The sequence below is a fragment of the Pungitius pungitius genome, chromosome 17, assembly GCF_949316345.1.
Source record: "Pungitius pungitius chromosome 17, fPunPun2.1, whole genome shotgun sequence".
Classification (NCBI taxonomy): Eukaryota; Metazoa; Chordata; class Actinopteri; order Perciformes; family Gasterosteidae; genus Pungitius; species Pungitius pungitius.
In genome coordinates this window covers 15131006-15147884 of record NC_084916.1, presented here as the reverse complement: position 1 = coordinate 15147884, position 16879 = coordinate 15131006, and the positions used below count along the sequence as shown (strand labels likewise).

General features: G+C 47.6%; 2 protein-coding genes across 2 annotated transcripts; one reads left to right on the top strand and one right to left on the bottom strand.

Moving 5' to 3' along the window:
* Positions 1-540: 540 nt before the first annotated feature.
* Positions 541-7144, bottom strand: maneal (mannosidase endo-alpha like). The gene is made up of 4 exons (XM_037474983.2): positions 6032-7144; positions 5540-5649; positions 2182-2258; positions 541-1462 (listed from the first exon to the last, which is right to left on the bottom strand). The coding sequence occupies exons 1-4, from the start codon at positions 6546-6548 to the stop codon at positions 826-828; spliced, it is 1341 nt and encodes a 446-aa protein (XP_037330880.1). The 5' UTR covers positions 6549-7144; the 3' UTR covers positions 541-825.
* A 3751-nt stretch (positions 7145-10895) lies between these two features.
* LOC119219555 (protein lin-28 homolog A-like) lies at positions 10896-14693 on the top strand. Its single transcript, XM_062558375.1, has 3 exons — positions 10896-10943; positions 11403-11540; positions 14511-14693. The coding sequence occupies exons 1-3, from the start codon at positions 10896-10898 to the stop codon at positions 14691-14693; spliced, it is 369 nt and encodes a 122-aa protein (XP_062414359.1).
* Positions 14694-16879: the final 2186 nt, after the last annotated feature.

The following is a 16879-nucleotide window of genomic DNA, read 5'->3' as shown; positions in this document are numbered from 1 at the left end:
AAAAAATGCATTTTTGGGGTTTATGTTGGCGATGATAAAATCTCTAGGATTATCAAATCTACGTTTTACTCAGACATGCTTACAATCAGCTCAACGGCTGTAGAGATATTGCTAAATTATTGTGCTTTTGCTTTTATTTTATTCAATTCAATGCCGTTTTTCATCTGGAAGCAACGAAGCCGTCTGGACAGGAATTAACATACAGGGTTTTTTGTTAATACTTACGGATTTACCAACTAATTACTAATGCTGTCATTTATGTAATCTAACAATAGGTGGTGGCACACATTATAACATCTTTTTTGTTAATGACGACCAGATGATTATGATTATCATTTGTTAAACATCTTTAAAGACATAAACATAACATAAACTTGTTATCATCCTGATACAATATATAATTTATAGGCAAATAACGTTACATTAATCAAAGTGATTATATATTAATAATACCCATCTTAATACTTATTAATATCTATAAAGTATAATATACTGTAAACATTTGCTGTCAGCTTTTTAAAAAAAAACGAACTCCAGGACTTTGACACAATGGATCCATTTAGATTTATTTATCTAATAGTTAATTCATTTTAAATTTGTCTTCAAAGAGATTCGGGAAAGAACATTCTTTCCTTTTAGGAAAATAAGAAAAAAGAGCCGACAAGAGCAGAGCTGCTGCGCAACGGACGCTGAACGCTTTTTTCGGGGGGGGGGGGAAACGATGATCGCGTGATCCCAGTTACACCACTAACCTGCCACAGAAAAAATGTCAGTGATGAAAACCAGTGAGCAGGGAACATTTTCGAAAGGGCCGACCTCTCGCCGTCACATCAGCCACTTGTCCTTCTCCTCGTTGAAGTTCTCCGCCCACTGGCGCGTGAGCCGCAGGTAGTGGTCCGCCAGGTTGGGCCGGTAGTCCAGGTACAGGCGGCTCGCCGTCTTCTTGGGCACCGCCCTCTCTATCTGCGTGCCCTCGTGCCATTGGTTGAAGGAAGTGACGGCGACGATCTCCGGCCGCACGGACAGGGCGGCCTGCAGCGACGTGTCGTAGTAGCGCCCGTTGACCCGGTTCCTGGTGTTGTGGTTGTTCCACGGACGCACCGCCGTGTCCACGTAGCCGGGGCCCACGCTGGGCACGAACAGCAGGTTGTTGGCGTCGCAGAACTCCTTGATGGCCCTCCAGTTCTGGTGGGACGAGCCGAAGGAGAAGCCGTTGGAGGCGAAGTAGGTGTAGGCGCCGTCGAAGCCGCCGGCCAGGATGTCGTGCTTGTGGCGCTCCTCCACGATGAGGGCGACGAAGACGCCGTCGTAAGGCGTGCCCCTGATGCTGCGGGAGCCCTTGGGGGTCAGCAGCTCCGCCCAGGACTCTGGCGCCATCAGGTAGGAGTCGTAGACGTAGAACAGGGGCAGGACTCGCCCCGTGCCGGATCGGAATCTGTAGAAGGCGCCGTGCTCTCCGTACCTGGGAAACCCGAAGGGGGGGGGGTTGATGATTTCAACTCGGTTCTATGAGCAGATTGTGACTTTCAGGCTGGATTGTGGCGTTCTGCTAAAGGGTCATTCTACAAACTCAAATGGAAGTTGTGTCTCAAATATACAAAATAAATGAAGAGAATGAGACGGAACCACGACAGTTAAAAACCCTTACGCCCCCCCCCCCCCCCTCTATCCACACCAGGCTACAGGCTGGAGAGTCCTATTGCCGCTTTTGCATGATTTTAACTGTTTCAGTTGTAATGATGCAAAAAAAAGGAGCACCGTTGATAAAGTTGAAATTCTGACATTTAGAAAATATCTATTCATAACCACGCTTATCTTTTCCGTCCCTCCGGGTTTTGGTGTCATTTCATGCAGATGCAGTCAGCACAGTAGGCTTTCGTAAATGTTGGCAGCCAATTAAAGTCCTCAAATGGGTTTCAAGTAAAAGCCCCGGAGGAGCGGCCTCAGGTTTCACTCCCGCCTCGTAGCGCTGTGAACGCCGCGTCGCTTTGGGCCCTTTACTCCCAGTCCCTTCACAGTGTGAGACCAAAAAGGGGGGGCCTCGCCACGCCCTAAAGCTAACGCATTCTACACGTTCCGGGTAGAGCCGAATATCATCAAATGTCATTACTCAGTTCCCCTGTTCGACACACATTCCCGACGGAAGTCCGAGCAGAAGCAGGTCTGCAGGGATCGACTCACCTGTCAATAATGTATTTGATGTTGTCATGCATGCTCTGGTCCGTCCGCCCTTTGTATGGCTGCATGTGAAAGGCCACCTGCGGAGACGGGGGGGGGGGTTTGAACACCGACGTCAACAAAGAGATCATCAGAGCGCACAAACACACCGAAAAATGAGAGGTTAGATGGACAGCCAATGGGAGGAGAGCAACCTGGCAGATCCACCCCCGGTCCACCTGAAAGGGACCCGACCGCGCCTCTCCACACGCGGACCACTGACCCCCCCCCCCCACCCCCCCCATCGGTCAAGTGTGTTTTACGGGTGCTGGTGTAAAACCAAACCGTGTCACGTGACGTCTGTTTTGGAGGCGTCGCTTTACCACAAACGTTCGCGTCAGCAGTCTTTTAGCAGAGCGTAAAACAGGTAAAGCAGCAACTTTATTTACATTCTTTTATTCGAAATGATTGTTTGACAACAAGCATTCCTGGGGAGGACACATGATTGACAACTTTTTGACTACAAAGTAAATCCGTAATAGTTGAAATCTTGTCACTCGTGTCAATAGGGAGTGGAGGAAGAACTGGGAACACTGGGAGTGAACCTAAAAATACAGCACGGATGAGTCTGTGCCTCTCGGCGATTGACGGAGGAGACGTCTGACATTCTTCAAGTTCATTTCAAACGTATATGCGACGCATCAAAAGGAAGCATTATCGACAGCAAAATGCTTTTTTTTTTTTACATAATTCCCAACGGCAGTTTTTTATGTGTAGGGACGTACTTTTTGGGAAGGCAAGGCCGAACCGGGTGGGAAATAATCTTTGCTGTGAGAAGTCATCAGTCAGCGACGGAGACAGAGGAGCAGGTAAGTCGAGAGCGGGGGAGGAGGGGCATCTCCTTAAAGGGGAGCCGAGAGAAGGAAGAGGAGGAAGAGGAAGAGGAGGAGGAGGGAAGCAGATGCTCATCCCCACAGGGAGTCCCGTACTGTCATCTCATCTGTCGTCACATCACAGGTGAAACAGGACGACTTCATCTCAGATATCCACCTACTTCCAAGTGATCTCAACATCTCTTTTTTTGGATGGGGGGTTGGGCGGGGGGGTGTTATGTACTGGGATTTCATTTAAAGACATACAAACTAAATGACGAGGGCAAAATAAAACTGGAGGTTTGCTCTCCTGACGGATGTCTTTGGTCACCAAAGGGGAGGGTCTTCTGCGGCGCACGACACCCACTCCGTCTTCCAAAAAGAGGCTGCGAGGTCTTTCCGAAAACAGTCGCCATGGCAACGCGGCGGCGTTTTCAGGGGGGGGGGGGGGGGGGCGGGGCGTCAGGCCCGGGCTTTGATAGCCGTCTCTCCGACCGGTTGTGAGTTGTGGAGAAAGGCCGGCGAGGTGAGACGCCGCTCGGTCTGTTCCTCGGTGATTCACAACCCCTCTTATGATTGGAACATTTTCTCATTATAACTATGAATATATATATATTTATAAATATATTTTGTTAGAGCGTACTGCTGTGGGAGTGGAGAAAGGATGTGGCTGTGTAAGATTGGTTTAAGGTTGGTTTGATATTCGGTTAGACTTGCTTTATCCTTTGATATTCTGCATCTGCATTGCTGGTATTCGTGGTATTATGGGCTGGTCTGCTCACACGCAGTGGGAAGGAAACCCTACTTTGTATACAGTTACTCTTTAAAGCTTCATTCATCATTTCTACTTTCCAGCGCCACGTGTTGACATTTGCTCTGACGTGTTGGTTTACACACCCAGTCGACGATGAGCAGTCCTAAGTCCTATTTTGAGAGAAATATCTGTCTCTTTAGCCGCTAATTGCTAGCTACCTGCTAACTTCATCTTCCCGCCATATGCTGCTGGCCAGGTGGCAATGGTGAGTTTATCAGGTTTTATTTGCTGAAAACAGCTGCATGTCACCAAAAAAAAATCAACAAGCCACTGTTTCTATCAAACATGGATAACGTTGATTATTTGAATTTTTTTCTTTGTTGTAGCTTTTATCATTAAAACATGGCACTTTTACCGCTCTGCTTTGACTTTCTCTGTGCCTGTTTGCAGCGAGCAGCCTGACCTCTCACCGCACTAACAGGGTCAATCTATGCTTAATTAGAGAGAATGGAGCGCTGCAAGGGATTATGGATCAGCCGGTGTCCTCCTGTTCGGGCCACTTCGCGTCGCTCTCTACCGCTGACCTCCGCTGACCTCCGCTGACCTCCGCGGTTCCCGATTCGGGTGCAATTCGGAGCAATCTCACTTTGCATCTGAACATCAACAGGACGAGCTCCTCCGTAAACGAATGGCACATACATGAGACGGGTAGCGTCAACACACGCACACACACACACACAACACTGTGACTTCAGCCCGTGTTCTGTCAGCAGCAGCTCCGGTGCACTGAAGCAGGAGCCCTGAGGTCAGCTGTGAGACACACACGGTTGTGTAAGTGCGACAAAGACACACACACACACACACAGAGAGAGAGAGACCCAGTTCTCCGTCTAAGACTTCCATATAAGGAGCAATGAAGGCAGACGGGAGGGGAAGCCATTCTGTCCCCGTGATGCTGAATCTACAGTCTGTGCTCAGCTTGTTTTTGTCTCAAGTACCTTCAGCATCTTTAGGCTTCGCTGTATCAGACCCACTTAGTGCAGTGGCAGATATGCCTCTGCTGAAAGGAGTGGTGCTTTTAAATGGACAATCTACCCCGAAGGCCTTCCTTCGAGTTTGAAAAAAAACTATTGGCTCGAATAAAAAAGCAGAACATTTTTTTTTATCTCTACAGCCTCCATATTAATGTAAATGTCAGGTTTTTAGATCAGAGCAACACAGCTAGAGATGCCACTGGACCCCCGCTGGGTAAGGCAGCCATTTGTTCCCTGTCAGGAGCCTCAGCGGACCAGAATGCAATGCAGCTGCAAGACATGCTGCATTTTCAACAAAGGGCATGACACTGTTTTTGCATGAGCGGACAAAAATGCACTTTTAAGGACCAGTCCCACTAACCTTTAGAAGCAAAATCCAGTCTTTTAAAGTTCAACTTTGATGATGCTAATTCAAAAATCTGCATTTTTGACCAGCAGCAAATGTCTTCACTGTGACTTTTGAGGCAACACAGAACTGGAGTCGCCAAAACGAGGACATCGCCTATTATTTGTGATGCATCATGCGCCTTTACATGACCTAACAAAGTGCTCCGAAAAACAGGCCCAGTTTGCCGACAGCGACGAAAAACTGAGTAAATGGATGAAGCCATAAAAAGTGGTGTGTTTCTAAATCTGGTACACGCTTGATTAAAAAAGCAAGCAAGTCAATCATTCAGTAAATCGTCAGAAAGGAAAAACATACCGTCTGTCTCACCAGTTACCTTGATGCTGTGCCTGTGGGCGGCGTCCATGACAGCGGGAACCAGGTCCTCGGTGGGCTCCCCGTGGTCCTCCGCCATGCCGGGAGGATACCAGGACATCACCAGCACCCCTACAACACCACAGCATGTCTGCTCTGAGTATAGTCATGGGGGTCAAACACGACCTTTGAAGGGATGGGGGGGGGGAAGGCACTCGCTGGACGTGTCGGCCTCTGGGGTGTGGTGTTTGAGGAGTAAATCATGACTCTCGGCCATGTGTCCCTCATCGATGTTGACAAAATGTTGATAGAAAAATCCCAGAAACTCCCTTTGTTTACTGCTATTTTTATTCTATCAATGCAACCATTCAAAATTGTTCACGAACCTCTCAAACATCTATGCGACAAACAAATCAACTTCTTTCAGACCGTTTTGAAAGCATGAGTTGGGGCGAGTTGGGAGGGTTGGCTTTGGCCCTGGAGGTCAACAACGAGGGAAACATGCAAGAATTACCTGCTGCAGCCGCCTCTATCTGGGCCATGTGTGACTCCAGCACCGTTGGGTCCCTGGAGCTGTAGGGTCCCAGCTCGGGGTAAAAACTCGAGGCAATATCGTCTGGAGGCGTGTGCCGTCCTTGGGCATGACTGGCGGCGATCTTGGGGTCCCAGTGCGGCACCAGCACGTGATCCCAGTGGATGTACTTGTTGTCCATGCTCGGAGAGCCGTACCACAGGTAGTAGAAGATGTGCACGTCGTAGAAAATGCTGTAGTCTCGGTCCGACTTGGTGAACACCACCTTGGTGTCACTGCTGCCCGGGTGGAAGTGGCCCGGCGAAGCCGCCGCCGCCGCCGCCGCGCCTTTCGCGTCCAGCCGCCTCCTTTCGGATCGCTCCCCGACGAAGTCCATCCCGGGGGCCAGGTCCGAGAAGCCGTCGCTCGGCTTCAGCGTCCTGAGCCCCATCATGGCCCCGAAGATGAAGAGCGTGAAGAGGAAGAGAGCCACGAGAGCCTTCCTGCGCAGCCGAGTCATGGTCGCTGTCCGTGGTGCTGCCGGGCGAGCGGCCGGTGACGCGGGGTCTCCTCTCAACGCCGCCTGCAGCTCATCGGCTTTACAGCGCGTAGTGATAATAATAATAATAATAATAATGCTGGTAATAATGATAATAATAATAATAATAAAAAGTCACTGCGGATAATCGAGTCTGTTAAACGCAAGACAAGAGAAGCGATCTCGTTTCACCTCCATCGTCACGACCCGGAGGCGTCCCGCGCGACGACGCTTCGATGGGTCTCCTTCTCACCGCCCTTTGAGCGGCTGTTTGTTTTGCTCCATCCTCTTCTTCTCTTCGAGCGGGACGTGAGACGTCGGTCGTCCTTTTTTTTTGTTTTGTTATTTTTGTCTACGGTTCCATCCGAAGAAAACAAAAGCCACTCTGATCACAGTCGAGGTTTCTGCGCAGCTCAAATAAAGAGCGTCGCCTCGGTGCTCCTCCTCATGTCATCCCATCGGCATCGCGTTTTTTTTGGTTTTGTTCTTTCCTAAAGCACTGTTTTCATCACTGAACGTTCCTGTCAGAAACACTTGTTTCTCTTGTGCGAGCATAGCGGGAGGTGGGATCAACCCCAACCGGAAATACGGGTATGAGGGGTGATTAATGCCACAGGAGAGGCAGGGGGGGCGGAGCTTAAGGGGGTTCTTTTTCGGGGGGGTTCATGTCTTACAAGGGGCCCACGAGAGGGGTCACCATCCACTTTCTGAATTAATTCCCTGCACAGAAGCGTATCGCTGAACATGCCGGGAAGCAAGCAAAAACCATTCTGGGGACTGTTTCTCCTGAACGTATCACCCAAAATAACATGATTAAATCAGAGTACTTTTGCAAAAAGTATGAGGAAATTATAGTGCGTTTTTATTTTCATGTAATGACGAGACACTTAAATGAGACTTGACACCGCGATGAGGACAAGCCTCGTGTGACTTTGATGATGAGCTACAATGTCGTGGTCTCAGAGAAGTCAAGCTTGAAATGACATCTAGTGGCAAAGATGAAGTGGTGCATTTTATCATATTCGTGATTGTGGGTTAATTCTCTCTGGTGCATTATCTCCCAACAGTGTTTCAAAGGAGACTATGATCAGTGTCCACATGTTGCCCATTAATCTACAATAGATTAAACAGGAAAAATAAATTAGTTGTCAAATGCATCATTTTTCATTTGTTTTGCACACACAAGTATATGTTTAAAAAGGAAGGCACACAATGTAGAAATGTCACATTTATTTGTGTTAGTGGAGCTGTTCTTGATAACTAACGAACGTGTGATGTCGGGTACTTTTCACGTCCTATGCACAGCCCTTTCACCATATACTTTTATTAAAATATGTTATGTATCAAACACCACAAATGGATCCCCCCCCCTTCAGCAACCCTGCAACTTCTTGCTGGAGATATTTTGTACTTTTTTGACAAAATAATTCAAGAACTAAGCCAGTGACTTTTTGCTTCTCCCCAAATCCTAATTTATCGCATTCCTCAGTGCATCAGAGCTCCAATATTTTCCAAAAACATTCTCCAAACAGCAATGAGCCACACTGTTCTACTGAACATGGTCCTTTATCAACATGAACACGCGCCACAGTTTATTTTGAGGCAAACCCACACCGCCCCGCTGCACCGACTGTGGATCAATCCGCCGCAGAAAATAGTCCACACAAACCAGACTTTTTCTTGCGATTTGTGTCAATGCGAAAAAATGCAGAACAACCCCGGCCATGTCCTTTGAGTTTTCAGTGACTACGCGGCGGATTGACACCATCTGGTGGAGGTGTCGGAGGGGACACTGCGGGGGACAGTCTGTCTTCCCCCCCCCCGGACCTGACGAATGAGCTTACAGCCACACCTCGACTCCTTTCCAAATGTCCTCCACGTGGACATGATAGGCCACCGTTGTCCCGAGGTGGTCCCCAACCCAGAGGCTTCGATATCTGTCACAACATGGCCAGCGAGCTATGGATTTTGTTAATCGATTGTGGTTCATTGATTGATTCCCCCCTCTGGAGGAGGGGTGAAAGGTGAGCTGACAGCCCCCCCCCCCCCTCCGTGGGGCTGCTGCTTATTCAGATCCTCTAGAAACACACGAGGGCCCGAGCAGCTTCACGTTCACACCGCCTCAACAGTGCATTGATTCAAATACTAAAATGCGTCTGTTAGTAGGAAGAAACTTTCCAACAAGAATGGCACCTGAACCCCTGCTGGGGGGGGGGGGGGTCCTTAATAAACAAATCAACAAAATAAACAAATCAAAACAGCAGCATATGTTGATTTTCTGTTGAAAATAGCGCGTGCCAAAGCTTTGTTCCCACAAGCCCCTCCGGGTGACCTCGTTCACCTTAGGGTGGCCGGTTTGGCCGTGTGGCGGCCCCGCCGGGCCTTTTCCGTTTCCATGGCAACTTTTCCGAGAGCGCCTCCGGCCTAATGATTGGACGCCTGGACGGAGGTGGTCATTTGTTTTTCATCAGGCAACACCCCGCTCACATATAGATAGATTTATAGATATTAAGCTGCAAATGTTCACGAGGTGTGTGCGTGTGTGTGTGTGTGTGTGTGTGTGTGTGTGTGTGTGTGTCAGAGCCGGTTTGTGGTGGCGTACAGCAGCTTGAGCTTGACTAATCATGTTTTAATATGTGTGGGTGAACAACGGCCACCGGATGTTTGTTTTTTTAATATAAACTGTAGCAGGTGGATGTGAATCACCTCTGCAGAGACAAAGCAAGAAGCTTTATTCCACCTGCAAGAAATCCATCCTGAAATGAGGAGGAGGGACATACCATCTGTTGTCTAAATTTCAACATGAATTACATATTGTTTACAGAGAACATTTGGGAGCGATATTTGGTCTAAGAGGAGAGTTGGCTGGCAAAGATGTGTTAATACTTTACTAAACTCATCTCTTTATTCGAAGAATAGTAAACCCAGTTGAAACTCCTCATATAAAAAGTTCTAATAAATTCATGTCGTACATGACTCCTTCATTTAAATACGAATTTGAAACATTAATATTTCACAAATGATCAATTTATAGTGTTTTGGGGGCAAATAAAGGGGTTCTCAAAAGACCCAGACTAAAATCCCTACACATTGACCTCAAAAGGCCGTACATATCTAATTTAGATGACTTCAAATTGATGCACGACCTGCCTAAATTAACACAACAGAAGTTCAAAGTAAACGTTTAGGATGTTGAGGGAATTTTAATGGACCTGCATGAATTCATGTAAACCCAAAAAACCTCAATACAATTCCTCACAAAGAGGATTCTCATAATTCAATGGTTGATAATGTATTACCGGAGTTTAATGGATTATCTGCACGGTTTAAGAGTTACTGGTAACATAAAAGGCTATCGATCCTAAAATCCAGTTCAAACAACACATCTTGTATTTAGTTTGTTTGTTGACATAGTCTCTACTCATAACCCCCCAAATCATCCGTCAATAGTGCTTGGAGGGGGAAGATTTGGATCGGGTTCATGAAAAAAGAACGGAAACACAATCTTTAATTTAAACAGTAGCTGCAAAATGCTTTGCAGATGGGTTTCATTACGTGTGCGTGCGTGTGTGTGTGTGTGTGTTTGTGGGAGAGTGCGGTGGAGGGTAGCAGTGGGCGGGGCGATATCTCTCCAGGCCTTTGGGTGCCACACTAAGCTGTATATCGTCCAAAGCCCTGATAGGTCATTTTGTCAATTACTTTGCCTCCCTATCTCATTGGACATGTGTGATTTATCTGCGACTGGAAATCACGTGGACTTGACCGAAAAGGTGGCTGTGTGTGTGTGTGTGTGTGTGTGTGTGTGTGTGTGTGTGGTGGGGGTTACTAGAGGTAGGAGGGTCAAAGGGGTTCTGCATATTGAGGAGACAGGGAGCAGGGAGAAGGCATTCGTTCTCCTGGAGGATTACACGCACAATCAGGGACGGAGAGAGAGAGAGAGAGCGTGTGCACGGGCTTCCAGCATGCACTTATCCCATTAGGTCTGAGCTTTTGTGGGCCGGAGCTGTTTTCTGCAGGGGGCCCCGAGGACACCTCCCACCATGGCAGAAGGTATGGATGCTCTGAAAGAAGCCAAAGAGGTTCAATAGAAACAAGATGAAAATGGGGGAGGCTTCTCTTCCTCTCGCATTGTCCTCTTGTTTTTTCGTCTCTATAAAGGGCCGGGTGGTGGTTGTCTATTCAGAAACATCTCTCTAGACCTGGTGTGTGTGCGTGTGTGTGTGTGTGTGTGTGGTGTGTGTGTGTGGGGGGGGTATGCTTGCTTTAATCTGGAGGTGGAATGGAGGTATAAGTAGTGGACAGCAGCTCAAAGCAGCAGGGAGCAGCGGGATGGGCTCTGCTTCCAATCCGAGTTTTACAGGTAGACCACAAATATTTGTAATATTGTCAAAGAAGAAGGAAGATACATTTTATTTTGAAGGCCTGCTGGTAAGTTTAGATACTTGCACGTGCACTAAAGGCCTAACATATTAAGACATGTAATTTATGCTTTTCTGTTGTTGTAAACGAGTAAAGATATTTATAATATCTATTTAAACGTTGTATGAGACATTTTAAAGTAGTGAATGAATGAATATGGCAATATAGGCTTTGGGAAATTGTGTGGCGCCTTTGATATTATTTGGGGGAAGTGTTATGGACTCACCACTGAGAATGTGGTCGATGACCTGCAGATTCATTTATATGGAAATGAACAACAGCTGCAGCCGCGTTCGGCTCCTCGGGCCAATCACGGCCCTTAATCGGGCTTTGTGGCCCCCGTCTCCGTGTGTCTGTGCAGCGGCGGGCCGTCCGCAGAGCGAGCAGGGGGAGGAGGAGGAGGTGGAGGAGGTGGAGGAGGAGGAAGGAGCGGGTCCGACACGGGGCAGCGGCGTGTGCAAGTGGTTCAACCTGCGGATGGGCTTCGGCTTCCTGTCCATGAGCCGCCGGGACGGAGCTCCTGTGGAGGAGCCGCTGGACGTGTTCGTCCACCAGGTGAGACGCGTCGGTCACACACGCCTCCGGGGGCCTCGGCGCGGCTGGTGGACACGGATCCCCCGGGTAACAAAGAGGTGGTCATGGAAATTTCGTCATAATAACAATTGAAAAAATTAATATATATATAACAATATTTTTATACCAAGGTTTTCACGTAATAACATTATGTTGCCATGTATTTACAATATCTACATATCAAGATATTCTGTTGTTATAACAACGGTGTAGCAAAAGTTTTTTTTTGTTTTTTATCAATGTAGCAATATGGATGATATTGTACTATAAGAAGGATTAAAAATGAGCTGCACAGGAGGAAGACCCTCTGGCGTCTTCTCTCATCGATCGACCCTCAGCACCGAGGTCTCCATGGATACGAGCTCGTCACAGCTACATCCGGCGCTCAATGACATCATAGCCTCACCGTGCCTCAACCCCAAGTCTGATTAAGTAGAACTTAATCAACTTAATCAAGCCAAAAATTCTCCAGTTGCAGTTTCCCGAAATACGAATGAATTGGAGCTCTTTTCATTTAGGAAAAACTGCTGTTTATAGACGATAAAACAACATATTTATGAACCCGAGTCAGGGATAATCAAACAAAATAGGCCTGTAAGAAGAGTCTTAAGACACGGGATGTCTCTGTTGTGTAAAATCACCCAGAGATGAACACATCTTAAAGACGGCCATTCCCGGGCCCCCCCCCCCACACTTACTTCACCTCAGATATCTGCTGTGGAGCCTCAAAGGTGTCAGGCTCAAACATTTCTATTTAAAAGGGGTTAGAGGCCGAAGCAGAGATAACAAGGCCCATTGTCCCCCTCCCCCCACCCCCGTCCAGCCCTGCTTCCTGTTATAAAGTCATTAAAGCATGAGGGGAGCCCACCCAACCCCGAGCTTCGGTCCCACCTCCCATGAGGAGCCTTTTGGTCGAGACCTCTTCTCGGGTTTCTTGCCCCTGTGTTGCAGTAAATCATGTGATGAAAGAGAGGGGGGAGGGGGGGAGGGAGGGGTAAGGGCCCTTACACATGCTCGCTTCGTGGCCCGAGGTTTGATCCAATGGGAGACTCCCGTCCGGGGCTTTGTTTTAATGAGCACTTAAATAGCCAAAGAAATATACTTTTGGGGCCAAATTGGAACAACTCACATTGAGGCCGGTTGGTAGTTTGAGTTCATTCAGTGAGTTCTCCACACATTTCTTACACATCTTCTTCTTCTTCTTTTTCCCACAGTAGACACAGCAGATAGAAGAAGATAAAATATGTATCGTTCTCTTAGCTTTGGCTGTACCGTGCGTTGGTCTTAGTCATCGCAGTCAGCTGAGGCCTTCACTGCTGTGGTCATCGTACTCGTCAGTAGGTCTACTTTCTACTTGCTTTTTAATGTGCATCAGGCAGCAAATGTCCACTGAGTCCGGGGGTTGGTTGGCTTGTGGCTGAACCCACCAGACTGCTTCTATTGCCCGGTGGTGAAATGGACGTTTTTTTCCGCGATGAATTGTGTTTTTTTTGTCCATTTGCTTTGGTTTTCTTGAGCTCTAAAGCTTTGAGGCTTCTCTGCAGAAACCCTGCTGCATCGCTCGGTTTGATTTACACTGGCTTTCCTGGGAAGTGCAGCGCGGGAACAACGCAGCAGGGAGGGCCATAACCAGGGCAAAAACATGTTCGGGACAATTGAAAATATCACACCTATTTCGGGTGTCTTGAGCTGAAAATTGAAAGCGCGATATAGCAAGCAAAGCAGTTTTTGTTGTGGAGTTTTAACTGTTGAGTATGTTGCACCGTGTGGTCGATCCTCTTTCTTTGCGTTTGCCGCTTACACCTGGAAAGCGGTAAAAGGCGTCGGCTGGTGATCTGCGCTGGTGATTTACTCCTCTCGGGGCGGATGCGCACATTCTCGTCCTCCTCTCCCCCGTCGCTATCACAGGAATGCACTCCTCCCCTGTGTCATTTCCCAGCATCCTCGGGTGCAATGGTCCTCTGGGGACCCGTCCAGATGGACTCATTTTGGAGAAGTCTTTTGGTGCATGTAGGTGGTGGGGCGGGGGGGGGGGGGGGGTGAGGAATGCTTTGGAGCTCAGGGAGGAGGGGGTGGGGGGGCGTTCGAAAGCATTGATCTTTAAACAGGACCGTCAAGAGGATTGGATTTTTATGAGAAAGCTGAGTGAGCGATCAGACCGAAAAACTGGGATTTATCTCAAGGTTAAAAATATCACCGTCGTCCCCTAAATCTCCCAACGGCCCAACGACCGTAACTTAAAGCTATTTTTCGCCACTTAGTTGACAACCCCTGACGCGTCTTCCCCCTTCAGCGTATTGTTGGGAGCGTTTCAGTGGACAGACTGAGGAAAACACATTTGTCCCCCCCCTGTTGAATTCACCGATGGGTCCACCAGCCGGTCGCAACATATTTTGCCCTAAGATCAGGTTTTTACCACGAGAACCAGGACAGCTTCAGGTGACAACTGTCGGTGCCCCCCCCCCCCCCCCCCATACTGTCACTTGATTTATCGTGATCATAACTATATTGGATACAGCCACCTTTTAGCTGTCTAAAAAGTGCACAATGTAAATCATGATTGAATGAATATCAGATAAACGCATCATCCTTCTGGTTCTTTGCAATGCCTGCTGTCATATAGAAGGGAGAGGCATCATTAATCATAGAAATGAATGCACACTTTGGAGAAGTCCCTTTACAAAAGGCAAATTAACAATGTCTACTTTCTCATCTCCGGACACCTGACATCAAGAACCCTTCCTACCTCTGACCTTCGCAGGATACGGATGCAACAAAGAAATAGCGACGCAAAATAGCCCTGCTCACAACCGCCGAATTAAACCCTGCTGTCACAGACACGTGCTTCCACAAAAGCCCCTTAAAGTTGTTCTTGAGGTTCAGGACTTGTTAAATGATTCCAGTTCTCATCCATCCATCAGGCTCTCTCTCGCTTCTCTGCCTCTTTGACAGAGCAAGCTGCACATGGAGGGCTTCCGCAGCCTCAGGGAAGGCGAAGCGGTGGAGTTCACCTTCAAGAGGTCGTCCAAGGGGCTGGAGTCGCTCCGGGTCACCGGGCCCAACGGAGCCCCGTGTCTGGGCAGCGAGAGGAGGCCGAAGAGTGCCCAGAGGCGGCGCTCCAGGGCGGACAGGTGAGTTCTCGCCCGAGGACGTCTCTAAATAAATGGTTGAATACGTACAATTTAATCATTTTCCTTCCCCTCTCTGGTTTTTTGGCCTTTCATGCTAAGCTAGGCTAACCAGGTCCTGGTAGTGGCATCAACCTTTTCATCACTCGGAAACAAAGAGCAAATTGACAAACGTCTTCAAGGGTTCACGGTGCTTCTTTAATGAGACGGGATATTTTGAAAATAACAGAGAGGCGTTTTGCTGGCTGCTGAGCGGAGTGGATCAATATATTCTTTGACCTCTCTGTGCCCCATCGTTGGGCCACTTCAAAGCTCACTTCTTTATTGCAAGACGCTATTCGTGAACCCGTAAATGAAATCTACCGGAGGAAAACTGCCATTAATTAGCAACTGCTCTGTTTTGGCCTCTTATGTGTGTTTTGTAATTAAGACCCAGCGAGGCTATTCATTTGATCTTTTTGATTAGAGCGTATTAATTATGGCTGGCAGGGATGAAAGAATCCAACATCCTCCCACCTTTAAATACCTGCCGCATTTAATTGCATTCAGAACGTTCTTTCTTTTTTTTTTTTTTTCATTTGTTCCAAAACGTCAAAGCACATAGTTTAATATGCAGATCTAACGGGGTTATTAATATGATAGCATCTCGCATGGTTGAGCTTCATTAGTAGGCAGTGACAAAAAAGAATCCCAACTACTTCCTGTCCCGCTATAGGTTTGATTGCATTCACATGTTTCCTCTTTTCTCCCAAACATGAATGTAGTATTCAGCGGAGGAAAGAATCCTATCCATTTAACCGGTAACAGATGTAGGTGCCTGGGAGAGGTCAGAGGTCCCCATTGCCATGGCAACAATGGGATGTGGTGTGCAAATGAGGTGGAGGGGAGGGTGGGGAGGAGGGATGTTGAGCGAGCAGGGGGGGGGGGGGGGGGGGGGTCAGGGTTCAGGGGGTCACAGTTGTATTGAAACAAAGGAGCCCCCTCTCCCGCCCTCGTGGCCCACGCTGATCAATACCGAGCACTGATGGGGGGGGGGGGGAGGAAGGAAGTGGTGGTTAGCTGTAAGATGATGCAAGGCTCGGTCTGGGTCTCATTACTCTGTGTCTCACCCGCTGACTTTAATGCTTTAAACACACACACACACACACTTTTTTTGTCACTTTTAAATGAATTCAAAATCCAAATATGATACATATTAGATTGTAAGACTAATAAAACACCATCAATGGGCTACACTTTTGCTCTGGGTAACACATCACCACGAACGCACACACACACACACACACACACAGTGTATTTGGATTGAATGCCACACACAACGTCCTGCTGCCCCGACCACCTCACAAGGGCACCGGGCGTGGATTAATCCGCCGCTGAAAATAGTCCCAACTCGAATTCATCTTCATGTTTCAGGAATCTCCTCTAAACCAAACAGACACAAGAAGACATTGCAATAAAGTAACCAGGTTAAAAATCCATGTCATGAACAGCTGGATCCCTTCCCTGTTCCTTTAAGCGGTCTGACAACTTATTCCCTTAGCACTAAGATTAGATATAGTCATTTTTATTATCACACAATTTAATGTTGTGAATTTGTGCAGATGACCGAAGCTTGCTGCAGAGTAATGTAATATTAAATATTTCTTTCCGGTATCAAAGCAATGTGAAGAGACAGGAAACCGGCCTGAGACGTAATTGGTCACAGTCCAGTACCCCTGACTCTGTTTGCTTTTAATTACTTGTTCGACTGCAGATGGAGAGCAAAAAAACGGGGAAAAGCCGCAGCCTTTAGAAAAGCAGATTGTTCACAAAAAAAAAAGAAAATCAATGGGTTTGGCTTCTTTATTCAAGTGGTCCGGTGTGTCTTTGTGTCACACCACACAGTACGTGGGCCTCACCCGCCTCATTTATCCCGCACTAATGAATTCGCCAACAGGATTTCACTTAGCTACCGATCATTGGCTTTTCCCTGCATTGATTTACTGATAACAATACACATCAAGATGGTCCTGGGAGTGTAGTGTTGAATCCTACTTGCTCTGACTTTGGGTGGATGATTCTATTCGGTGGCATTTTATTGTGAAAATATGATCCTTTCCCGGCTTTTCTCAACAACTTTCTCTTAAAAAAAAAAATTCCTTGTGAACTAGAAATGAGTACATTCTACACACTGGACATTAAAAGCACAGGTTC

Excerpts from the sequence above, each read along its gene's own strand:
- maneal (XM_037474983.2), bottom strand. The coding sequence starts at position 6,548 with ATGACTCGGCTGCGCAGGAAGGCTCTCGTGGCTCTCTTCCTCTTCACG. Across the intron at positions 5,650-6,031 it reads GATAGAGGCGGCTGCAGCAG|GGGTGCTGGTGATGTCCTGG; the intron begins GTAATTCTTGCA and ends GTGGTGTTGTAG. Across the intron at positions 2,259-5,539 it reads CCCACAGGCACAGCATCAAG|GTGGCCTTTCACATGCAGCC; the intron begins GTAACTGGTGAG and ends CCGTCTCCGCAG.
- LOC119219555 (XM_062558375.1), top strand. The coding sequence starts at position 10,896 with ATGGGCTCTGCTTCCAATCCGAGTTTTACAGGTAGACCACAAATATTT. Across the intron at positions 10,944-11,402 it reads CAGGTAGACCACAAATATTT|GAGGAGGAAGGAGCGGGTCC; the intron begins GTAATATTGTCA and ends GAGGAGGTGGAG. Across the intron at positions 11,541-14,510 it reads TGGACGTGTTCGTCCACCAG|AGCAAGCTGCACATGGAGGG; the intron begins GTGAGACGCGTC and ends CCTCTTTGACAG.